At 38.2% G+C, this 20,944-nt stretch overlaps 1 protein-coding gene and 1 non-coding gene across 31 annotated transcripts in view; both read left to right on the forward strand.

The window, feature by feature from the left end:
- The window catches only part of VPS13B (vacuolar protein sorting 13 homolog B), an 805,974-nt gene that overhangs the window by 677,672 nt on the left and 107,358 nt on the right, over window positions 1-20,944 (forward strand). For all 30 annotated transcript variants that reach the window (XM_086336078.1, XM_086336091.1, XM_086336075.1 and 27 more), the window contains one exon: window positions 15,932-16,128. In XM_086336078.1, coding sequence (XP_086192204.1) covers window positions 15,932-16,128 — 197 coding nt within the window. The remainder of the gene's footprint in view (window positions 1-15,931; window positions 16,129-20,944) is intronic.
- On the forward strand, window positions 252-386 carry LOC147359112 (small nucleolar RNA SNORA70). Its single transcript, XR_015141362.1, has one exon. It is a non-coding gene; the product is annotated as a small nucleolar RNA SNORA70 (small nucleolar RNA).

Genomic DNA, 20,944 nt, shown 5'->3' on the forward strand with positions numbered 1-20,944 from the left:
TCTTCCTAAAATGTAAAGTAAAAAATCAAGTCCTGTATTTATATATACTTTAGAATTTTAAAGAGCTAGAGTAGTCTTATTCCTTATTCCTCCTTATTCCACATCTTCCGAATTTGTTACCAGTAAGAGTATTGAGGCTCAGATTAGTTATGTTACTTCAACTCAAGGTGACAAAACTAGTTTGCAACTGAATTTAGGTTAGAATTAAGTCCCCCTGAGTCCAGCTAGTCTGTTTCTTGGTTCTCTGTTCTTTGCAGCCAATTAAGCTGACTGTGCTCTTTTCCCCATGGGGGCCCAGTGTGCAGTGGCTGCAGACAGGAGCCTCCTGGGTAGTGTATGCAACCTGTTACCTGTATATGTTGCCCTAAGGGACCTTGGAAACAACTCTTTCTAGTGGGCATTCATGAGTGGCCTGCTGTCCCCAGTCTATCCCTGGGTTGGGAAGATCCCCTGGAGAAGGAAATGGCAACTACTCCAGTACCCTTGCCTGGAAAATCTCATGGACAAAGGAGCCCGGTAGGCTACAGTCCATGGGGTCGCAATGACTCGGATACGACTGAGAAACTTCACTTTCAGGTCAGAGTCCCAATTACTGTTCTTTACAATAGACCATGTACATTTGACTATTCCATCCAGTGAGTGAAATACCTGAACAATTAGAGCTGAGACTAGAACACTATAGTGAGTTTATGGTTCGTAGCCTCATTAAAAGAAAACCATAAAATAGTAAAGTTGCCCTTGGTCCAAGTTAGTTTTGACTCAGAAGTTCTTAATATATTTTTATTATTTGTCTTTGTGGAAAATATTATATTGAAAGATGTCATATTACACACCTGCATTTGCTTGAAACTTGGTAGCTTGATAAATTGATAAGATAACTGGGTCATATGTTAAGTTTTTTGAAAAACCAACCCAAACATAGATCCTAATAAAAGAATGTTACACATTTCCTTTTAAAGGCTGAAAAAGTATTTCTCAGGACTCTTAAATTACCATATTCTGATACCAAGGGAAAATAAAATCTGGACTTAGAGTCTTGTTTGTACTTAGAGGGTTTTCCGGACAGGAAGGCAGTCTTGATACAATGCAGTAAGCCAGAATACCAGTGGGGCATTACAGGTGAAAAATCTGCAGCTGTACCCCTTCACCACGATGTATTACAACTGTACGCTGGAATATTTCCTGTACAGAAATGGGGTTTGGTTAACTTTGTTTCCCAAGAGTAGATCACATTAAAATGTTATAAAATCATGATTTCCTGCATTTGAATACTTGTGGTTTCTCAACTGGTTCCAATATTTTAAGGTTTTTTTTTTTTTTGTATGACTTCTATTAGTTGAAGATGTATAGAAGCTTTTCTTTTCCTTCTTCAAAATCAACTAAATAGCAGATACATATAAAAACTGGTATTATAAGCTAAAAAATTTTTATATTACATATGTATTTGTATTTTATGTCATTATTAAATGATAGGTTTATACGTTGAAGTAGAAGCACAAAAAACTGACATACCATTATCAGGATACATTTTATTTTTAACGCAATTTTATTTTAATTAACTATTGAAAAGTATCTCAGGTGCTTTTGTTTTGTGTAATGAATATGTTTGTCTTATGAATAATTGATTGTAGAAATATTCTTCATGTTTAAAAGGACAGTTAAGTCCAGTAATAATCATAAATAGAAACCACTTCTGTTTCTATAGAGGCAAAGCTGGTTTTTTAGCTTGCTATGGTTTTAATGTTTATATTGCTATTTATTTATCCTAATTTCTGTAATATATAAAAATTATTCTAATTTATGTAATAATACAGTGTATTATATATCGTCTCTTTCAATCACCCATCAATCCACTATTTTTCTTTTCTTTTTCTCTTTTTTTTTGGTTGTGGTTCAATCCACTGTTTTATGCTTTGACCTCACATTCTGTATTTTAACTATCCACTTACCTACTCTCTACTCATCAATTTAAATCTCTTTAATCTATCTGCCTCTGATTTTTCTAGTGCATTCCACACTGGGGAATATATTTGGTCTTTTCACCAAATATATTGACCTTATGATAAATGTAGTGTATCTTTTTACTTGCTTAATGAGATAAGATAACTTTCTGTTAAAAAAACAAGGGTTTCACAACAATTAACTGTTTCAAAAGGTATCAACTAGGAATGTTTCAGTTTGAAAAGCCCTTTTCCCACCCAGGGGTGTAGGTCAGAAAGAAAGTAATGCTCAAAATTCTCCAAGCCAGGCTTCAGCAATACATGAACCATGAACTTCCAGATGTTCAAGCTGGTTTTAGAAAAGGCAGAGGAGCCAGAGATCAAATTGCCAACAGCCGCTGAATCATGGAAAAAGCAAGAGAGTTCCAGAAAAACATCTATTTCTGCTTTATTGACTATGCCAAAGCCTTTGACTGTGTGGATCACAATAAACTGGAAAATTCTGAAAGAGATGGGAATATCAGACCACCTGACCTGCCTCTTGAGAAACCTGTATGCAGGTCAGGAAGCAACAGTTAGAACTGGACATGGAACAACAGACTGGTTCCAAATAGGAAAAGGAGTATGTCAAGCTTGTACATTGTAACACTGCTTATTTAACTTCTATGCAGAGTACATCATGAGAAACGCTGGGCTGGAAGAAGCACAAGCTGGAATCAAGATTACCAGGAAAAATATCAATAACCTCAGATGACACCACCCTTATGGCAGAAAGTGAAGAGGAACCAAAAAGCCTCTTGATGAAAGAGGAGAGTGAAAAAGTTGGTTTAAAGCCCAACATTCAGAAAACGAAGATCATGGCATCTGGTCCCATCACTTCATGGGAAATAGATGGGGAAACAGTGGAAACAGTGTCAGACTTTATTTTCTTGGGCTCCAAAATCACTGCAGATGGTGACTGCAGCCATGAAATTAAAAGATGCTTACTCCTTGGAAGGAAAGTTATGACCAACCTAGACAGCATATTCAAAAGCAGAGACATTACTTTGCCAACAAAGGTTCGTCTAGTCAAGGCTATGGTTTTTCCATTGGTCATGTATGGATGTGAGAGTTGAACTGTGAAGAAAGCTGACCGCCGAAGAATTGATGTTTTTGAACTGTGGTGTTGGAAAAGACTCTTGAGAGTCCCTTGGACTGCAAGGAGATCCAACCAGTCCATTCTAAAGGAGATCAGTCCTGGGTGTTCTTTGGAAGGAATGATACTAAAGCTGAAACTCCAGTACTTTGGCCACCTCATGCGAAGAGTTGACTCATTGGAAAAGACTCTGATGCTGGGAGGGATAGGGGGCAGGAGAAGAAGCGGACGACAGAGGATGAGATGGGTGGATGGCATCATCGACTCGATGGACATGAGTTTGGGCGAACTCCGGGAGTTGGTGATGGACAGGGAGGCCTGGCGTGTTGCGATTCATGGGGTCACAAAGAATCGGACGCGACTGAGCGACTGAACTGAAATGAACTGATACTTGAGGCAGTAGATAGCAGAAAACTTGTAAGCTGAACAAAAGGCTCAACAGCAAGAACCAGGGGATGAGATGTCCATACAGACTTCAAAAGTTCCAGCAGATTCCTGGGAAACTAGGAGGATTTGTCCAAGCTCAGGTCTATGCACTTAACCCAGGCTCTGCACATGCCAAGAATGACCTAAGAAGGCCTGTGCTCTCACCTCTGGATGACCTTAAGGCTCTGTCTAAGCAGGAAAGGAAGGTCAAGGCAGAGTTGAAGGCATTCCTTAACAGGCACACACACCCACTTGGAGGAGATTAGATGTGCTTATTGTTTCCAGGCCTTTAAGGAAGTCTCTGTCTAATCATTAACTGATCATTAAGCTCACCAAGTAGAGATTTCAGTGGCCACATGACAAAAAGACTTTTTAGAATTAATTCATAAATGTTGGTAACAACAACAAAATGAGTACAAATAATGACAAGCCCTGGAGGAAGAGAATCTGATTTCCACAGTTGCCATTATTTATTAATAATATAATAATAGTAAAATAGTTAATAATATTCATTGATATAATAAAATTTTCTATCATTTAAAATGCCCAGTTTCCAACAAAGAAGTCTGCACTCTGCAAAGAAACAAGAAAATATGCCCCATATACAGAGGAAGAAAACAATCAGTAGTAACTGTCCCTCAGATGCCCAAATATCGTCCTTACTAGACAAAGACTTGAACTGTCTATTTTGAGCGTGTTCAAAAAAGCCTAAAGAAAGCCTTGTATAAAGGACTAAAGAGAAATATGAGAATGATGTCTCCCAAAATAGAGAGTATCAATTTTAAAATAAAAGATAGAAATTGTAAATAAAAAAATGAAATCCCAGAATTGAAAAGTGTAAGTGAAACGAAAAGTTTGCTGGAGGGGCTCAATAACAAGATTTGAGCAGGCAGAAGAAAGCAGCAGTAAGTTTAAAGATAAGTCCACTGAGGTGATTGAGTGTAGAGAACAGAAAGAAAAAAGGATGAAAACAAATGACCAGAGCCTTAGAGACTGTGGAATACCATCAAGTTTATCAATATGTGTATGATGGGAGGCCTGGAAGGAAAAGAGAAAGGAGAATAAAGACTGTTTGAAAATCTAATGGCCAAACACTTCCCAAATTTAATTTAAAACATCAGTCTACACATCCAGGAAGTTTAGTAAACTTAGACAAACTCAAAGATTTCTGTACCAAACAAACCTTGACTGCAACTGAAGAGAAGTGACTTATCACATATAAGGAATCTCACTAAGATTAACAGCTGATTTCTCATCAGCAACCGTGAGACCAGAGGAAGAGGGATAACATATTCAAAGTGCTGAAAGTAAAAGACAGCTAAAGAGAAAATGATTGCCGAATTAAGTAACTATAAACAACTTGGATAAATTGTAAGGGTCAAAATGTATTCTGCATTCAGATTTCTTTCTAAGAATCCACTGTAAAGAAACTGCAACTGGAAATTGTAAATGATTCATTATAGGGTCTGTTTTTCTTCTTTAACCTAAAGGTAATTAGTTTAAAGAGCAAAGGATTTATAGGCAAAAGGTCTGCCACTGACTAAGTGTATAGCCTTGAACATATTACCTAACTTCTCTAAGCTACAGTTCACTTATCTGTAAAATGGGAATAATGTATTCCTCGCTAAGATAATATACAAAAAGAAAAAACTTTGTAAATTGTAAAAGGTTATTTTTCTACTACATCTTCCATCAGTATTTTTATTACTGGGGCTTCTGTGGTAGCTCAGACAGTAAAGAATCTGCTCACAATGTGGGAGACCTAAGTTTGATCCCTGGGTTGGGAAGATCCCCTGGAGAAGGAAATGGTAACCTACTTCAGAATTCTTACCTGGAAAATTCCATGGATGGAGGAGCCTGGAGGGCTACAGTCCATGGGGTCACAGAATTGGACATGACTGAGTGACTAACATACTACCAAAATTGTGAGTAATGATGGGAAAAGCAAACTGTTTTAGCCCTATTATGCTTTCCTGTTAATTGGTATCCCAGGAAATCTGGATATGTGGTGGAAGGAATGATTAAGATAGTATCCTCTGTTGTAACCAAGCCTTAATAACTTACTCCTGAATGGCAGCTCCAGCTTTGTACTCACTAACCAGCCCTACACAGTCAGCTAAGCTCTCTATCTTGTTGTAAGATAACGGAAAGGACAGTTGAATCAGATTGATAGATTACTTCACTTGCTAATACTACCATCTCTTTAATATGTACATAATTACAGGGAATGCACTTCCTCTGTATCCTTTTCTTAGGTTGACTGGTGGCACTGAGTGGGCAAAGGGACAATGAATGGCCCAGCTTTAGCAACCCCTGGACAAAGAATTCAGAACTGTTTATCTACGAGGACAGATGGGTAGTTGCTACACTGCTGATAGTCCTGGCAGTACTATTAAGTAATAAAAAACAAATTAAGTGCCAAAATATTCTTTGTACCAAAAATATTTTTAAATGGCCAACACACATGCAAATCTTCCCAAGTTAGCCATCAAATGGAAACAAATCGTGGAATCATTTTTTAAATGCAAGAATACATGTGCTTTTACCAACTGGCAGATATACAACCTAAAATATATTTCTATGCAAAGACCACATATGCTTAGAGTACAGTTTATTATGTATGGCTGGCTAATTTTTTAGGTCCTGTCAAATAATGGATAGGAAAACAAAATGTAATAAAAATATATATAATCTTGACAGTCATTTGAAATGTACCATGTGTTACATATGCAATGTTTTCCAGTGAAACCAATTTACTCGTTCCCACTTCCCATGACTCAGTACTAGATATTTAGGCTCTCTAAACTATTTTTTGGCAACCAAACGTTCTTGGAATAGTCATCTTTCCTTCAAGTTATTCAGTGCAAGCATTAATAATAAATCCTCAGTTTTGATATGTAACTAAAGATCATTCACATCATCTCTTTCAAAGCTAAAAGTACAAAATAAAGCTGTTTTAAATAGATCACACAAAATAGACCACAGATTTATTCCTGAGAATAGTTGTTGTTTAGTCACTAAGTTGTGTCCAACTCTTTTGCAACCCTATGGACTGTATACCCTTCCAGACTCTTCTGTCCATGGGAATTTCCAGGCAAGAATATAAGAGTGGGTTGCCATTTCCTTCTCCAGGAGATCTTCTCAACCCAGGCATCGAACCCACATCCCCTGCATTGGCAGGCAGATTCTTTACCCCTGAGCCACCAGGGAATAATTGCTGCCATATGAAGCACAGTGTGACCACATTAGATTTTTAGTTTAATTATGTTACTTCTAACCTGGAGATTAGCAGTGTCTACTTCCAGCTGAATGGTAAAGGAAGATTAGTAAGCAAATGAAAAGTTTGGTAAAATTGGATGTGATCACAAAATAATTTGAAAGGAGAGCTCAATATATAAAATAAGACCTTTTTAGAGTAGAAAACTGTAAACAAAAAAAAAATTGTTGTTTTTTCAGCACCTATCTTCATTTGTAAATTTTAAAATTATTTATTGAACATATACCATGTGCAGACTCTGTGCCGTGAGTTTATTGGAGAAATAGCTAGAGTTCATTAAGAACACACAGAATGCAACCAGGCCTCAGGAAGGAGCAATAGGCTACTCCTGAAGTCATAACCATTGTCCCTACCTCCTAAATGAGATCTCACTTCCAACACATGCCTCACTTCTCTCTTTCCTACTCACTCCCTGAACTGAGATTTCTCCCCCACTTGTCTGGATTCTTGTCTTGTCAAGAATCCCTTAAAAGAAATGGAGTAGCCATCATAGTCAACAAAAGAGTCCGAAATGCAGTACTTGGATGCAGTCTCAAAAATGACAGAGTGATCTCTGTTCTTTTCCAAGGCAAACCATTCAGTATCACGGTAATCCAAGTCTGTGCTGAAGAAGCTGAAGTTGAACAGTTCTATGAAGACCTACGAGACCTTCTAGAATTAACACCCAAAAAAGATGTCCTTTTTGTTACAGGGGACTGGAATGCAAAAGTAGGAAGTCAAGAAACACCTGGAGCAACAGACAAATTTGGCCGTGGAGTACAGAATGAAGCAGGGCAAAATAGAGTTCTGCCAAGAGAACGCACTGCTCATAGCAAATCCCTCTTCCAAAAACATAAGGACATCACCAGATGGCCAACACTGAAATCAGATTGATTATATTATTTGCAGCCAAAGATAGAGAAACTCTATACAGTCAGCAAAAACAAGACTGGGAGCTGACTCTGAAACAGATCATGAACTCATTATTGCCAAATTCAAACTTAAAGAAAGTAGGGAAAACCACTAGATCATTCAGGTATGACCTAAATCAAATCCCTAACAATTATACAGTGGAAATGAGAAATAGATTTAAGGGACTAGATCTGATGGAGTGCCTGATGAATTATGAGCGGAGGTTCATGACGTTGTACAGGAGAGAGGGAGCAAGACCATCCCCAAGATAAAGAAATGGAAAAAAGCAAAATGGCTGTCTGAGGAGGCCTTACAAATAGCTGTGAAAAGAAGAGAAGCAAAAAGCAAAGGAGAAAAGGAAAGATATACCCATTTGAATGCAGAGTTCCAAAGAATAGCAAGGAAAGTTAAGAAAGCCTTCCTCAGTGATCAGTGCAGAGAAATAGAGGAAAACAATAGAATGGGAAAGACTAGAGATCTCTTCAAGAAAATTAGAGATACCAGGGGAATATTTCATGCAAAGATGGGCTCGATAAAGGACAGAAATGGTATGGACTTAACAGAAGCAGCAGATATTAAGAAGAGGTGGCAAGAATACACAGAAGAACTGTACAAAAAAGATCTTCATGACCCAGATAATCACAATGGTGTGATCAGTCACCTAGAGCCAGACATCCTGGAATGTGAAGTCAAGTGGGCCTTAGGAAGGATCACTACAAACAAAGCTAGTAGAGGTGATGGAATTCCAGTTGAGCTATTTCAAATCCTGAAAGATGATGCTGTGAAAGTGCTGCACTCAATATGTCAGCAAATTTGGAAACCTCAGCAGTGGCCACAGAACTGGAAAAGGTCAGTTTTCATTCCAATCCCTAAGAAAGGCAATGCCAAAGAACACTCAAACTACTGCATAATTGCACTCATTTCACATGCTAGTAAAGTAATGCTCAAAAATTCTCCAAGCCAGGCTTCAACAATACATGAACCATGAACTTCCAGATGTTCAAGCTGGTTTTAGAAAAGGCAGAGGAGCCAGAGATCAAATTGCCAACATCTGCTGGATCATGGAAAAAGCAAGAGAGTTCCAGAAAAAACATCTATTTCTGCTTTATTGACTATGCCAAAGCCTTTGACTGTGTGGATCACAGTAAACTGTGGAAAATTCTGAAAGAGATGGGAATACCAGACCACCTGACCTGCCTCTTGAGAAATCTGTATGCAGATCAGGAAGCAACAGTTAGAACTGGACATGGAACAACAGACTGGTTCCAAATAGGAAAAGGAGTCTGTCAAGGCTGTATATTGTCACCCTGCTTATTTAACTTCTATGCAGAGTACATCATGAGAAACGCTGGGCTGGAAGAATCACAAGCTGGAATCAAGATTGCTGAGAGAAATATCAATAACCTCAGATATGCAGATGACACCACCCTTATGGCAGAAAGTGAAGAGGAACTAAAGAGAATCTTGATGAAAGTGAAAGAGGAGAGTGAAAAAGTTGTCTAAAAGCTCAACATTCAGAAAATGAAGATCATGGCATCTGGTCCCATCACTTCATGGCAAATAAATGGAGAAACAGTGGAAACAGTGGCAGACTAATTTGGGGGCCTCCAAAATCACTGCTTTTGAACTGTGGTGTTGGAGAAGACTCTTGAGAGTCCCTTGGACTGCAAGGAGATCCAACCAGTCCATTCTGAAGGAGATCAGTCCTGGGTGTTCATTGGAAGGACTGATGCTAAAGCTGAAACTCCAATACTTTGGCCACCTCATGCGAAGAGTTGACTCATTGGAAAAGACTCTGATGCTGGGAGGGATTGGGGGCAGGAAGAGAAGGGGATGACAGAGGATGAGATGGCTGGATGGCATCACCGACTCGATGGAAATGAGTTTGAGTTAACTCTGGGAGTTGGTGATGGACAGGGAGGCCTGGTGTGCTGCGATTCATGGGGTCACAAAGAATCGTACACGACTGAGCAACTGAACTGAACTGAAAATCACTGTGAATGGTGACTGCAGCCATGAAATAAAAAGACACTTACTCCTTGGAAGGAAAGTTATGACCAACCTCGATAGCATATTAAAAAGCAGAGACATTACTTTGCCAACCACAGTCCGTCTAGTCAAGCTATAGTTTTTCCAGTGGTCATGTATGGATGTGAGAGTTGGACTATAAAGAAAGCTGAGTGCCGAAGAATTGATGCTTTTGAACTGTGGTGTTGGAGAAGACTCTTGAGAGTCCTTTGGACTGCAAGGAGATCCAACCAGTCCATCCTAAAGGAGATCAGTCCTGAGTATTCATTGGTAGGACTGATGTTAAAGCTGAAACTCCAATACTTTGGCCACCTGATGCAAAGAGCTAACTCATTTGAAAAAACCCTGATGCTATGAAAGATTGAAGGCAAGACGATAAGAGGAGCATAGAGGATGAGATCGTTGGATGGCATCACCGCCTCAGTGAACATGAGTTTGGGTAAACTCCAGGAGTTGGTGATAGACAGGGAGGCCTGACGTGCTGCAATCCATGGGGTCGCAAAGAGTCAGACATGACTGAGCTGCTGAACTGAACTGACTGTCTGGAGACTGATTTGTATCCCTTTTTTCCTGCTCTTCCCAAACCACCTCCTTCCTCTGCTTCCCAGACTTTTCCATTGAGCCCTTTGGAATACTTGCTCAATGACTAGTGAACTTTCATAAACCTCGGCCTCATCTTCAAGAATTTCCTCTCCTCCTTCTTTAATGAAATTCTGCTGTCCTCTGGGACTCTGTACACCACTGTAACCCCCTGATGTGTAAGCGGTTTATTCTCCCACATCACTTTTGCCTCGGGCTCAGGAGATAAAGTGATCTGCTGTTCACCTGTGCCACATGCCTGCACTCTTCTCCCCTCCTATAAAAACCTCCTTGGATACTTGTGGCACCAAATTGTATCCTCCTCACCCCTCTCTGTTGTAGCCACCTGCTAACTATTTGGTCATTCTCCCTCATCCTCAGAAGTCTTCAGCCTGTGGTGTCTGGCCTTTTTCTTCACAGCTGTCAGCATCCATGTAAAAGACCCAGCCAGACCCCAGCTTGAGCTCCTCACTCTAGTGCTCTCCTCTTCTGCTCCATCTAAGTACTCACTCCCACACACCAGCCCTGGAACTTGTCAACATCCCAAACTGCCCCTCCTCCTAAATCATTCATTCCAGCATCCTAATCTTACTAGCAATCTTTCCGTCTCTCCAGTCTGCTCGCTTGGCAAACCCCACTACCATCATTCATTAAACTTTAATGTATAGAAACTTAACAGTCTCTGCTTTCTCGCTATCCATCAGCTTGCTCTGTTCTCACATCTCTTTCTAAACAGTTTATATTCTTAATTCATCATTTGAAACACCTTCTTGAGAATAAGTACTATACGCTTCTTTGCTGTCTTTCCATTGCATTCTCTTGATGAAAGGTTAAGGCTGGTTGAATCTACAGCTATGTATCAACATAGTTAACTCCCTCTCCTTCATTCTAGAAGAGCCAACTCCGTATTCAGGATTTCCACTTAGATGGCTCATTGGTGCCTCCAACTCAGCTTGTCCAAAAATGAACTTAGGTTCTCCCCTCCTCCACCCAATACGTACCACAAACCTACTCCCCAACAGGATACATCAGTCTTACTTATACCAGTAAATGACATCAGCACCCATACAGTTGCTTGGTCCAGAAACCTGGTAGTCATCCTTAACTCTTCCCTCTCCAGTATCTAATCAGTCAGCAAGTTTTTATGTCTCAAAAATCTCCCACATACACCAGCCATACCATAAGCCTTCTAGTTTGTAGCATAGACCACTGTCCTAACCTCTTATTATCTGTTCATGTTCTTGCTTACCTCATTCTCTTCTAACACATTCTCTACACAGTATCCAGAAGCTTTTAAAAATATAAATTTGACTTTAAGCATTGTTCCTTCAAAGTTACCTCATAGGCATTAAGATAAAGTCCAGAATCCTTATCATGGACTAAAATAATTTTGTTTTTATTACTTACTTTTCACCAATGCGGGAACTAAGACTTGGAGTCATTAAATAAGGTGCTCAAGGTCTCAGAGTGGTGATTAAGGGTTGTGGCCAGAATTTTATCCAATGAAATACCAAGATTTTTTTCTTTTTATGATGAAGAAGTTTTAAAAATGACGATTATATTTATATGGTTTATAAATTTGTGGCTCAATATGTATTTTAGTAGACAGTTGACTAAAATTACCTTTAAAATGTTTAATTGTACTGAGTATTGTTGTCAGCTTTTCTTTTGAGGTTTTCAAGACAAAAATGTTCTTAAAATGGTGGAAAGGATTCATATATGACTTTTGTAAATGTACTTATAGACACACAATTTTAAATATTTTCAACAGAGTTTCATTTGGAAGTTTCATTTATTAATACCCCTTTATTAACCAAGGAAAATCCTGACGAACACACAACACATATTTTAGGATGTGTGTCTATAGAAGTTCTCTACTGTTTTCTAATTTTGAGAGTAGCCTGGAATGTTGCGATTGAAGTATATAACCACAGAGCCAGCCTCACACAAAATTGTGAACAAAATAAAATTTTTCTTTGGCTTTCTTCCAAATCTCTCTTTGTGAACTTTCGCAGTTTCTCTTTCCCCAAGCCCCAGTGTGGTGCAGCTCCCTTTCGTTCCCCTTGAACTACCTGATGGCTTCCCACGGTGGGTGCCGGCTGGGTTTGCCTTTTATTATGGATCTATTCCAACTCCCTCCTGTACATCAAAACTTAGTAGTGCTTTTCTCTTGATGTCTCACTCTGCTTTGCAGTGCGACAGCCAATTCTCATAAGCTATTATGCGTTAATTTTAATGGGGAACTTCTGGAGACAATACCAGAAACAAGTCTTTTCTCCATCCCATTTGTATATAACCTTACTATCAAGAAGATGATTTTTGAACTTTACGTTCTGTTACTTTACTACTAATAAAAAAACAATAAGTTTGTTAAATGTTTTTTCTAAACTCATTTGCCCTCTCCCAGGAGATTCTTATGTGTCTCACCTCACTTCCCACATCTTATCCATAACTGATAAAGGACTGACTTACTGGCAGTCTAGAAAGGGGTTCAGCAAGGAGATATTCCTTTATCTCTCAAATAATAGCCATCATTCAGGAACACATCTTAATAGATATGCAGCAGAAAACCATATTGAACTATGATTACAAGCTTCCTGAACATCCAGATTCAAGGTTTATTCTTTCCACAAGTCCAACCCATTGTTGAGAAATCTAACAAGCAGGACTCTTATTCACAACCTACCTGATTCTTTTAACAATGCCCAAGCTTCTAAGTTTTGATGTATAGGAGAGAGTTGGAATAGATCCATAAAAAAGAAGTGTTCTTTGCGCATGAGAAGGATAAATACTTAGTAACTAACATTTCTTAAGCTTTTATTGTGTGCTATTAAATAGAATGTTTGTCTCTTTTAATCCTCACAACAATTCATGAGCCAGTTCTGTTATTATCCTCTTTTTAGGGATACGAGTACTGATGTTAGGAAAATTAATTAGCCCAATAACCCATAGCTAATGGAGCTAGGAATTGAATCCCATTAGATGTAACTCCAAAGTTCGTGCTTTAATCTTCTATACTTCTCTGTGGGGAATTTTTAGTGTGCCAGAGATGGACTGAATCACTCAGAATGTGTTTATTCGTTCGTTCATTCATGAATTATTCATTCATTTATTCAGCAGCATTTTTTGAACATTCACTGTATACAGTTTTCCAGGTGCTGTGAAAATCTAAAGCTTAGCCAAATGGAAATCATTCCCTCAAAGAATGTGTCTATCAGGGAAAATGTCATGTATAGAAATAACTGTAATATGAGGTGTATAGTGATAAGAGCTATGAAACAGATTCCCATTTTAAAAAACTATTGGAATTCAGAAAAGGGAAAGCATTTCTCCATCTGGGAGGTGAAAAGGCTCAAAGAAAGGTGGTATTTCATTTGGACCCTGATAAATGGGAAAGATTTAAACATTAGACAATGAGAAACCAAAGATGCTATAGATATTTCGGACTGAGAGACAATATAGGAACAAAGACCCAGCAAGAAGAAAGTTAGAAAAATATGTGTGTCTTGGAAAGCAAGAAGGAGAATTTCAAGAAATGGTGACTGAAAGTAGAATTTATTGATATGTCACTTGTCCTTATCACCAACCAAAATATGCTGCATTTCATCACTCTGTTAGCCTCTTAGACATATCCATTTTGTGCCCCTTTCTTCCATTTAGCTCCTCTCCATACATGGATGCTCAAGTCACTGTTTAAGGAAAAGAAACTATTATAGATGACAGTAGAATTTATTCCCAAAGATTAAGAATTGCTTTATTTAAGAAAGAAAGATTAAGGAGAAGTCTATTCATTCAGAAAGCATCTACTAAATATACTGTTATGTCCCCCAAACTCTTAGATGCTAATACGTTTTAAAAGAAAAAGCAATTTTTGCTTCAAGGATCACAGGGTCAGCTAAAGGAGACACACACGAATAAGGAATTGCAAAGTATAATGACCTCTGTGGTAGAAGAGTGTGGTAGATATGGAAGTGACACAAGAAAGGTAGAGATCAGCTCTGAGAATGGTCATAATTAGGAAATTCCTTGTTCGTTTTAATGGTTGTACAGATTCCATTCTATAGACCTACATGTTATATTTAATCTCATATTGGCAGATATTTTAATGTTTCCACTTTCTTATTCATATAGTACTGAAGTAAATCCACACACATACACACATCCTTGCATTGGAATATCTGTAAGACAAATCCTTAGATGTGTCCTTCCAAGCGTTTAATATATATTGCCAAATTATTTTCCAAAGATACTGGGTAGAAATGCTTTTTTTTCCTACACCTATACAGAAATTAGAACTGTCTTTTCAAACTGCCACGTTAATAAATAAAAATATTACATTATTGCTTTAATTTGAATTTCTATAAGTATTAATGAAGTTGAGTATCTTTTTATGTTTACTGACTGGTTATATCTTTTCTTCTGTGGATTAATTACTGTCCACATCTGGGATTTTACCTTATCCAGACTAATAGCCTGTTAATGTTTTATGAATGCTTACAGAAGATATTAGACTTTGGTCAGAAACAAAGAATATCATTGCTTATGGCACAGCAGACAGCATGAACATCATCTTTGTATTGGTTCCTCTTGCCCCCATGTCCCACAGGGGCCATGCAGAAAGGCCCCCAGGGTTTTCTCAGCATGCAGTAGATAAATGGCACAGCATGGAACGTGGACCTTGTCAAATCCACCCATTTTAGAGCAAGTCTGCTCTTTGTCCTGGAAAGAAACTTTACCTCATCGCTCAAGGATGCTTTCTACAAACACAACCTGAGAAACGGCCCCAGTTAATAGCTTTCAGGGCCTCGCATCCTTTGCATACCTGGCAGGAATATGCAGGGACACTCAGGGCCTCTTCCAACAACTGCCTTTGCTTACTTTTCTATATGCTTACTTATCACTTTCTCATTGATTTATAAGAGTTCTCTGCTATCACAACAGGGACCCTAGATCTGTCATTAAATATTACCTGTTTTTATCCTAGTTTGCTTTTTATTAATTTTGATGTTACCGGTTGTGAGGTTTGTTTGTCTTACCATCCTTGGGTTTCATGCCACACACAGAAAAGTTTACCCTATTATGATATAAATATTAACTGATTTTTTTTCCCTTATGCTCTCAGTTTTTAGCCTTTAAAGTCTTAACATTTTGATCCTTTTGGAACTTACTTTGATATAGGAATCATGTAGGGACTCACTTTGTTTTACCAGGCTAACCAGTCCTTGCAACCTCATTTTCGGTCTCTCCCGTACTTGTTTGAAATAGTACCTTCATTATATACTAAAATTTATCTGTACTTATATTTTATTATTCTTGTTTCTATTCTTCTATTTGTATGTTGCTACTCCAACCTTATCTTTAGCTTTAGTAAGTATAGCTTTGTAACACATTTAACATCTGGTAGAATTAATTCCCCATTCTTTCTCCTTTATTTAAAAACTTTGACTGTTTTCACATATTATTATTGAATGGGCCTTTTAAAATAAAGTAGGTAAACAGGATGAATATAACTGAAAAGAAATCCTAAATTACTGTCCTTTTTACTTATTTCCCCTTTTAAATTGTAACTTTTATGAAGGTTTGATTTGCATGTCAACAAATACAAAAGCATAGTTTCTCTTTGCAACGTCTAAAATCTTCTTTCTTTTAATATAGATTCCTTGTAGTTTGGAATACTGGGATGAACTCCAGAAGGTTTTTGTTGCATTTCGAGAATTTAGTCTGTCTGAAAGCAAAGTTTGTGAACTGCAATTGCCAGATATCAATCTTGTGAACGACCAGAAGAAACTGGTATCCTCGGATCTTTGGAGAATTGTCTTGAACAGCAGCCAAAATGGAGCTGATGACCAAAGGTAACTCTGAAAAAAGTGAAAAATGAAATAGTGGTGTTGTACTAGGAAATCATAGTCAAATCATCTTGTCTGGTGGCCCCTCATTTAGCTGTATCTCAGCTCTCTAGCAGCTGCATCTGTCGGAACTATGCATGAGAACCAGGAAGCGAAGTAGAAGCTGATGTTTCAAAGTCTGTGTATTAAAATTCCTGTTTTACTGTGAGCTCTCTCAGAGTGCTTATTCCTTAGATATAAAAGGAAAAGAGAGCAAAAGGCAAACTACAAAGATCCAGTTATCCTGAACTAAAAACTGTAGACGAAAAGAGCCATACACACTTCAGTAGACTCTTAATGACAGTCATCAGTATATGTAAATGGTTAACCATGGGGCATTAAAAGAGAGTTTAAGTAAATAATTGTCTCCTTCTGAAAAGATAAATTTTGGAAATATTTCCTTCTTACATGGTTTTAAAAGAAAAAAAACCTTTAAAAGACAGACCTCCAGACATTAGGAAAACTTGGCTAACCAAAATAATTTATACTCAAAGGATTTCAGATAGCCAGAGCTTTATGCAGCTCTTGAATCTATCTGTCTGTAATGTATCTTGAAAGCTATAGACTTCAGGTATTCTGAATCATGTCCCTAGAACTTCCCATTCCACACCTCCTGCAGGATATCTGGTTAGTGACAAAACAGAGACAAATTGTTCCCACTTTCAGTGTTTGCTTGCTTAATACATCCACTAAATTAGAGAAAAAATGGCTTCAGCAATGTGTTCTTCAGCGCTCCTTCTAGATTACATATCTGTTGTATCTTTCTGTTATGCTCTCATAATGACAAGAAAAAGACACTGAATCACCATAAGTGGAACAGTTTCTTGGGTCATGTGGCATGTGTGCTGTGGACCCATATTGATGTTGCTGCCCATCGCTTTCAATGTCCTACCTTTGAATTCTCCTGACAGATTCGCTTTAGCATCATCTTATTCCTTATATATAATCCCTCCCTCCCTTTCTTTCCCAAGCACCATTTTGACACTAACAGAGAGAAAAAAAATCCACTATTCCAACACCTTGCAGCTGAACTGTTTTCTCTTTTTTTTTACCTTTATTTTTGCCATCATTGTATGCCTTTACAGGGTGATAATCATAGCATACCATTTTGTATTCTGATTCCTATTTTATATTATAGATAGTTGTAAATACTTTCTCTTTTGTAATTAGTAATAATATGTGTTCCTTGAAGAACATTTGGGAAATAAAGAAAATAATACCATTACCCATCATATTCACACAATACAAACCTCTGTTCGCATTTTAGTCTGTAGCCTCACAGTCTTTTTTTCATTAATTACTTTGTTTGCTTAATAATAATATGTCTTATACTTTACATACTCTATTTCTAGGTCATTTGGGCTCTTTAAAAATAATTACCTTCCTAGTATATTACCTACTAAAGTACGACTGGTGAAAATATGTTAGAGGAGTGGGGTGTTGATTTTACATGTATGAAATGCAGCTGTGAAAAGAACACCCGTCCTGTGAGGAGTTAGCAGGTGGATAGAAAGATTGCCCCTTCTAAGCATAAATTACCTAGTTAGAAACCAGGAAATCTCAGAAAACAGAGCTATCGGTAATGAAATTGATTTAAAAACAAACCACTGTTTTATTATTAGTATCAAGTTACACATCATTTCTTGATTCTAATAATGAAAGAATACATTTTCATCAATTGAACAGGTTAAGTCCTTTGAATCTGAAACATTCATAAAAATCTAGCAGTGCAGAAATGTGGAATCTTTAGGGAATGGAAATTTATGCAGTCAAATTTAGACAATTTTTCACCAGACTTTTGACATTGTAATCACAGGTCTTTTGTCCTCACCTGGGATTTTTCATCTTGCCTAATATTTCATAATTGATCTTGCTTTAAATTGCTTGACATAAATTTTTCAGGTAGAAATTTATATTAGTGAAATTAAATTTAAAGAGCTGGTTTAAAAGTCAACATAATAAAACACCAACATTAAGACATTTTTCAAAAAGGACAGTAAATAAATTTCATCCAGTTTCTTGAAGGAAAACATCAGTGCTTTGGTAATATTCAACATTTTATGTAGAGATAAAACTGCTATAATTAGATCCAATATATTCTGTCATGAGAGATCTAAAACTGAGCAAAAACCTGACACTTTCATGATTAGAATTTGTCTTATCTTAAGTAATATTTATGGTTTGGGATGGATATGCATCAGACCATTGTACATTACTAGAAGAAAGTTCATAAAAATAAGTTCCATGAAGCTTAATCTAAAAAAAAAAAAAGGCATCCTGCCCACAATTGTCAAAAAGTGTGGCAGTGTAGGACACTTGGTGATAGCGGCATCCCCGTGTGTGTAAATAGAAGCGCTGTTTATTGGAGAATTCCAAGTCAGGAGACCTGGGTTTACTGTGTGTATGTAAATAGAAGTGCTGTTTATTGGAGAATTCCAAGTCAGGAGACCTGGGTTTACCGTGTGTGTGTAAATAGAAGCACTGTTTATTGGAGAATTCCAAGTCAGGAGACCTGGGTTTACGTCCTGGCTCCATCCCCAACTAGCTCTTTGGCCTCAAGAACCTGATTTGTGAGCTGAACGCTTAGGAAGGGGTAGGAGCTAACCAGTCTGAAGGGTGACAGGTAGCCTTCAGTACTTAGGACTGAAGGAAAAAGATTCAGTCTCTTAAACCTTGGTCTGTGTATCCCATACAGGCATATACTCTTTAATTCGGTCCCCATGTATTTGTAATACTTATTTTCTACTGTCTTTAATTAATGGTTTGCTTGGTCATATGAAAATGAATATTGGGTAATGGTCAGTCTTAGTTTCCACAATAGTACTGACCTTTATGAGACTTCTATTTGTGGTGCACTGGACTGAAACAGCAGATACAGTTTTTAAGGCCTGACCTGGAGGATACCTGGTAGCTCAGATGGTAAAGAATCTTCCTGCTATGCAGGGTTCGATTCCTGGGTTGGGAAGATCCCCTGGAGGAGGGCGTGGAAACCCACTCCAGTATTCTTGCCTGTGAAATCCTACGGACAGAGGAGCCTGGCAGACTACAGTCCTTGCAGTCACAAAGAGTCAGACACAACTGAGCAACTAACACTTTCAGGATAGCCATTTTAGCTATTTATTTTGAATCTCATCATGTATATATTTGCCCATCCCCATTACCCACTGCTGAAGTTTAAATAAACCCCTTTTACTAGTCAGGTCCTGACAAGAAACAGCCAGCACACTCAAACAGATTACTTGAGGAGAGTTTAATGTAAAGACTGTTTCCAAAGTGTTGGCAAGGTTAAAGGATAGGACAGTAACCTGAGGCTAGAAACCATGAGGAACCATCCCATTCTTAGTCCTGGAAGAGCCAGATGATCCAGCCATTACTGAAACTAACCCAGAACACGTGATTGTAGCTGTTTTTGTAGCAGCAATGTGAGGAAATGTGACTAAGAAGGAGCCAGGGGAATGGAGGCCGTCCCCCTAGTCTCTTCCCATCTTCTGATCTCCTGTGGGCACCTTCCACTGGCTGAACCATCCAACCCTTTGTCCAGGAAGATTCCACACACTGCAAAGCAACTAAGCCTGTGTACAACTACCGAGCCCACATGTTGCAACCACTGAAAGCCATGCGCCTAGAGCTTGCGCTCTGCAATAAGAGAAGTCACCACAGTAAGAAGCCCGTGCACTGCGGCTAGAGAGCAGCCCCCACTCGCCCCAACTAGAGAAAGCCTGTGCACACCTACGAAGACCCAGTACAACCAAAATTAATACAATAAATAATTTTTTTTTAATCTTTAAAAAAAAAAAAAAAAAAGACACACTGAGAACAAAGTGGCTCGTTGATACAGTCAGGGGCAGAGAATAGGACAGGGAAGGGTAGAAAGTGGATTTCAAGAGCAAACAGGATGGCCAGCGAGCACATGCTGTATTTGGAATTTATGGTTTCTTACCCAGTGATGGACCTGGGAGGAAAGATGAGAAATGAGCTGGTGGACCCAGGTCTCAGGCTTTGGACTATTCTGCTAGGTTCTCTGAGTTCGGTATCAACCAGATGTCTTCGGATGGACCAAAACAACTTTGTGCTTGGTTTCACCCTCCTACTTTCACCCCACATGGCTAACTCTGGAAGTATATGACTACATAAAAGATAAGTTTCAGGCAGTTGTTGTGTTACACAACAATAACTGTGAAGATCTAGGTATATATACCCAGTTAATTTTATAACAAGGTGTTTGATGATAATGCTAAACTCTGTACCAAACCACTTTTCCTGCCTCCAGGAAACCTGTATGGAGGTCAAGAAGCAACAGTTAGATCTGAATATGGAACAACAGGTTCAGTTAGATCTGAATTTGGAACAACTGGTTCCAAATAGGAAAAGGAGTACGTCAAGGCTGTATATTGTCACCCTGCTTATTTAACTTATATGCAGAGTACATCACATGAAATACCAGACTGGAATCAATCACAAGCTGGAATCAAGATTGCTGGAAGAAATATCAGTAACCTCAGATATGCAGATGATACCACCCTATGGCAGAAAGCAAAGATGAACTAAAGAGCCCCTTGATGAAAATGAAAGAGAAGAGTGAAAAAGCTGGCTTAAAACTCAACATTCAGAAAACTAAATCATGGCATCCAGTCCCATCACTTCATGGCATATAGATGGATAAATAATGGAGGTAGTGAAAGACTTTATTTTCTTGGGCTCCAAAATCACTGCAGATGGTGACTGCAGCCATGAAATTAAAAGACACTTGCTTCTTAAAAGAAAAGCTATGCCAAACCTAAAC

The sequence above is a fragment of the Bos grunniens genome, chromosome 14, assembly GCF_055505025.1.
Source record: "Bos grunniens cultivar Pamir isolate PY7600 chromosome 14, Bosgru_T2T1.0, whole genome shotgun sequence".
Classification (NCBI taxonomy): domain Eukaryota; kingdom Metazoa; phylum Chordata; class Mammalia; order Artiodactyla; family Bovidae; genus Bos; species Bos grunniens.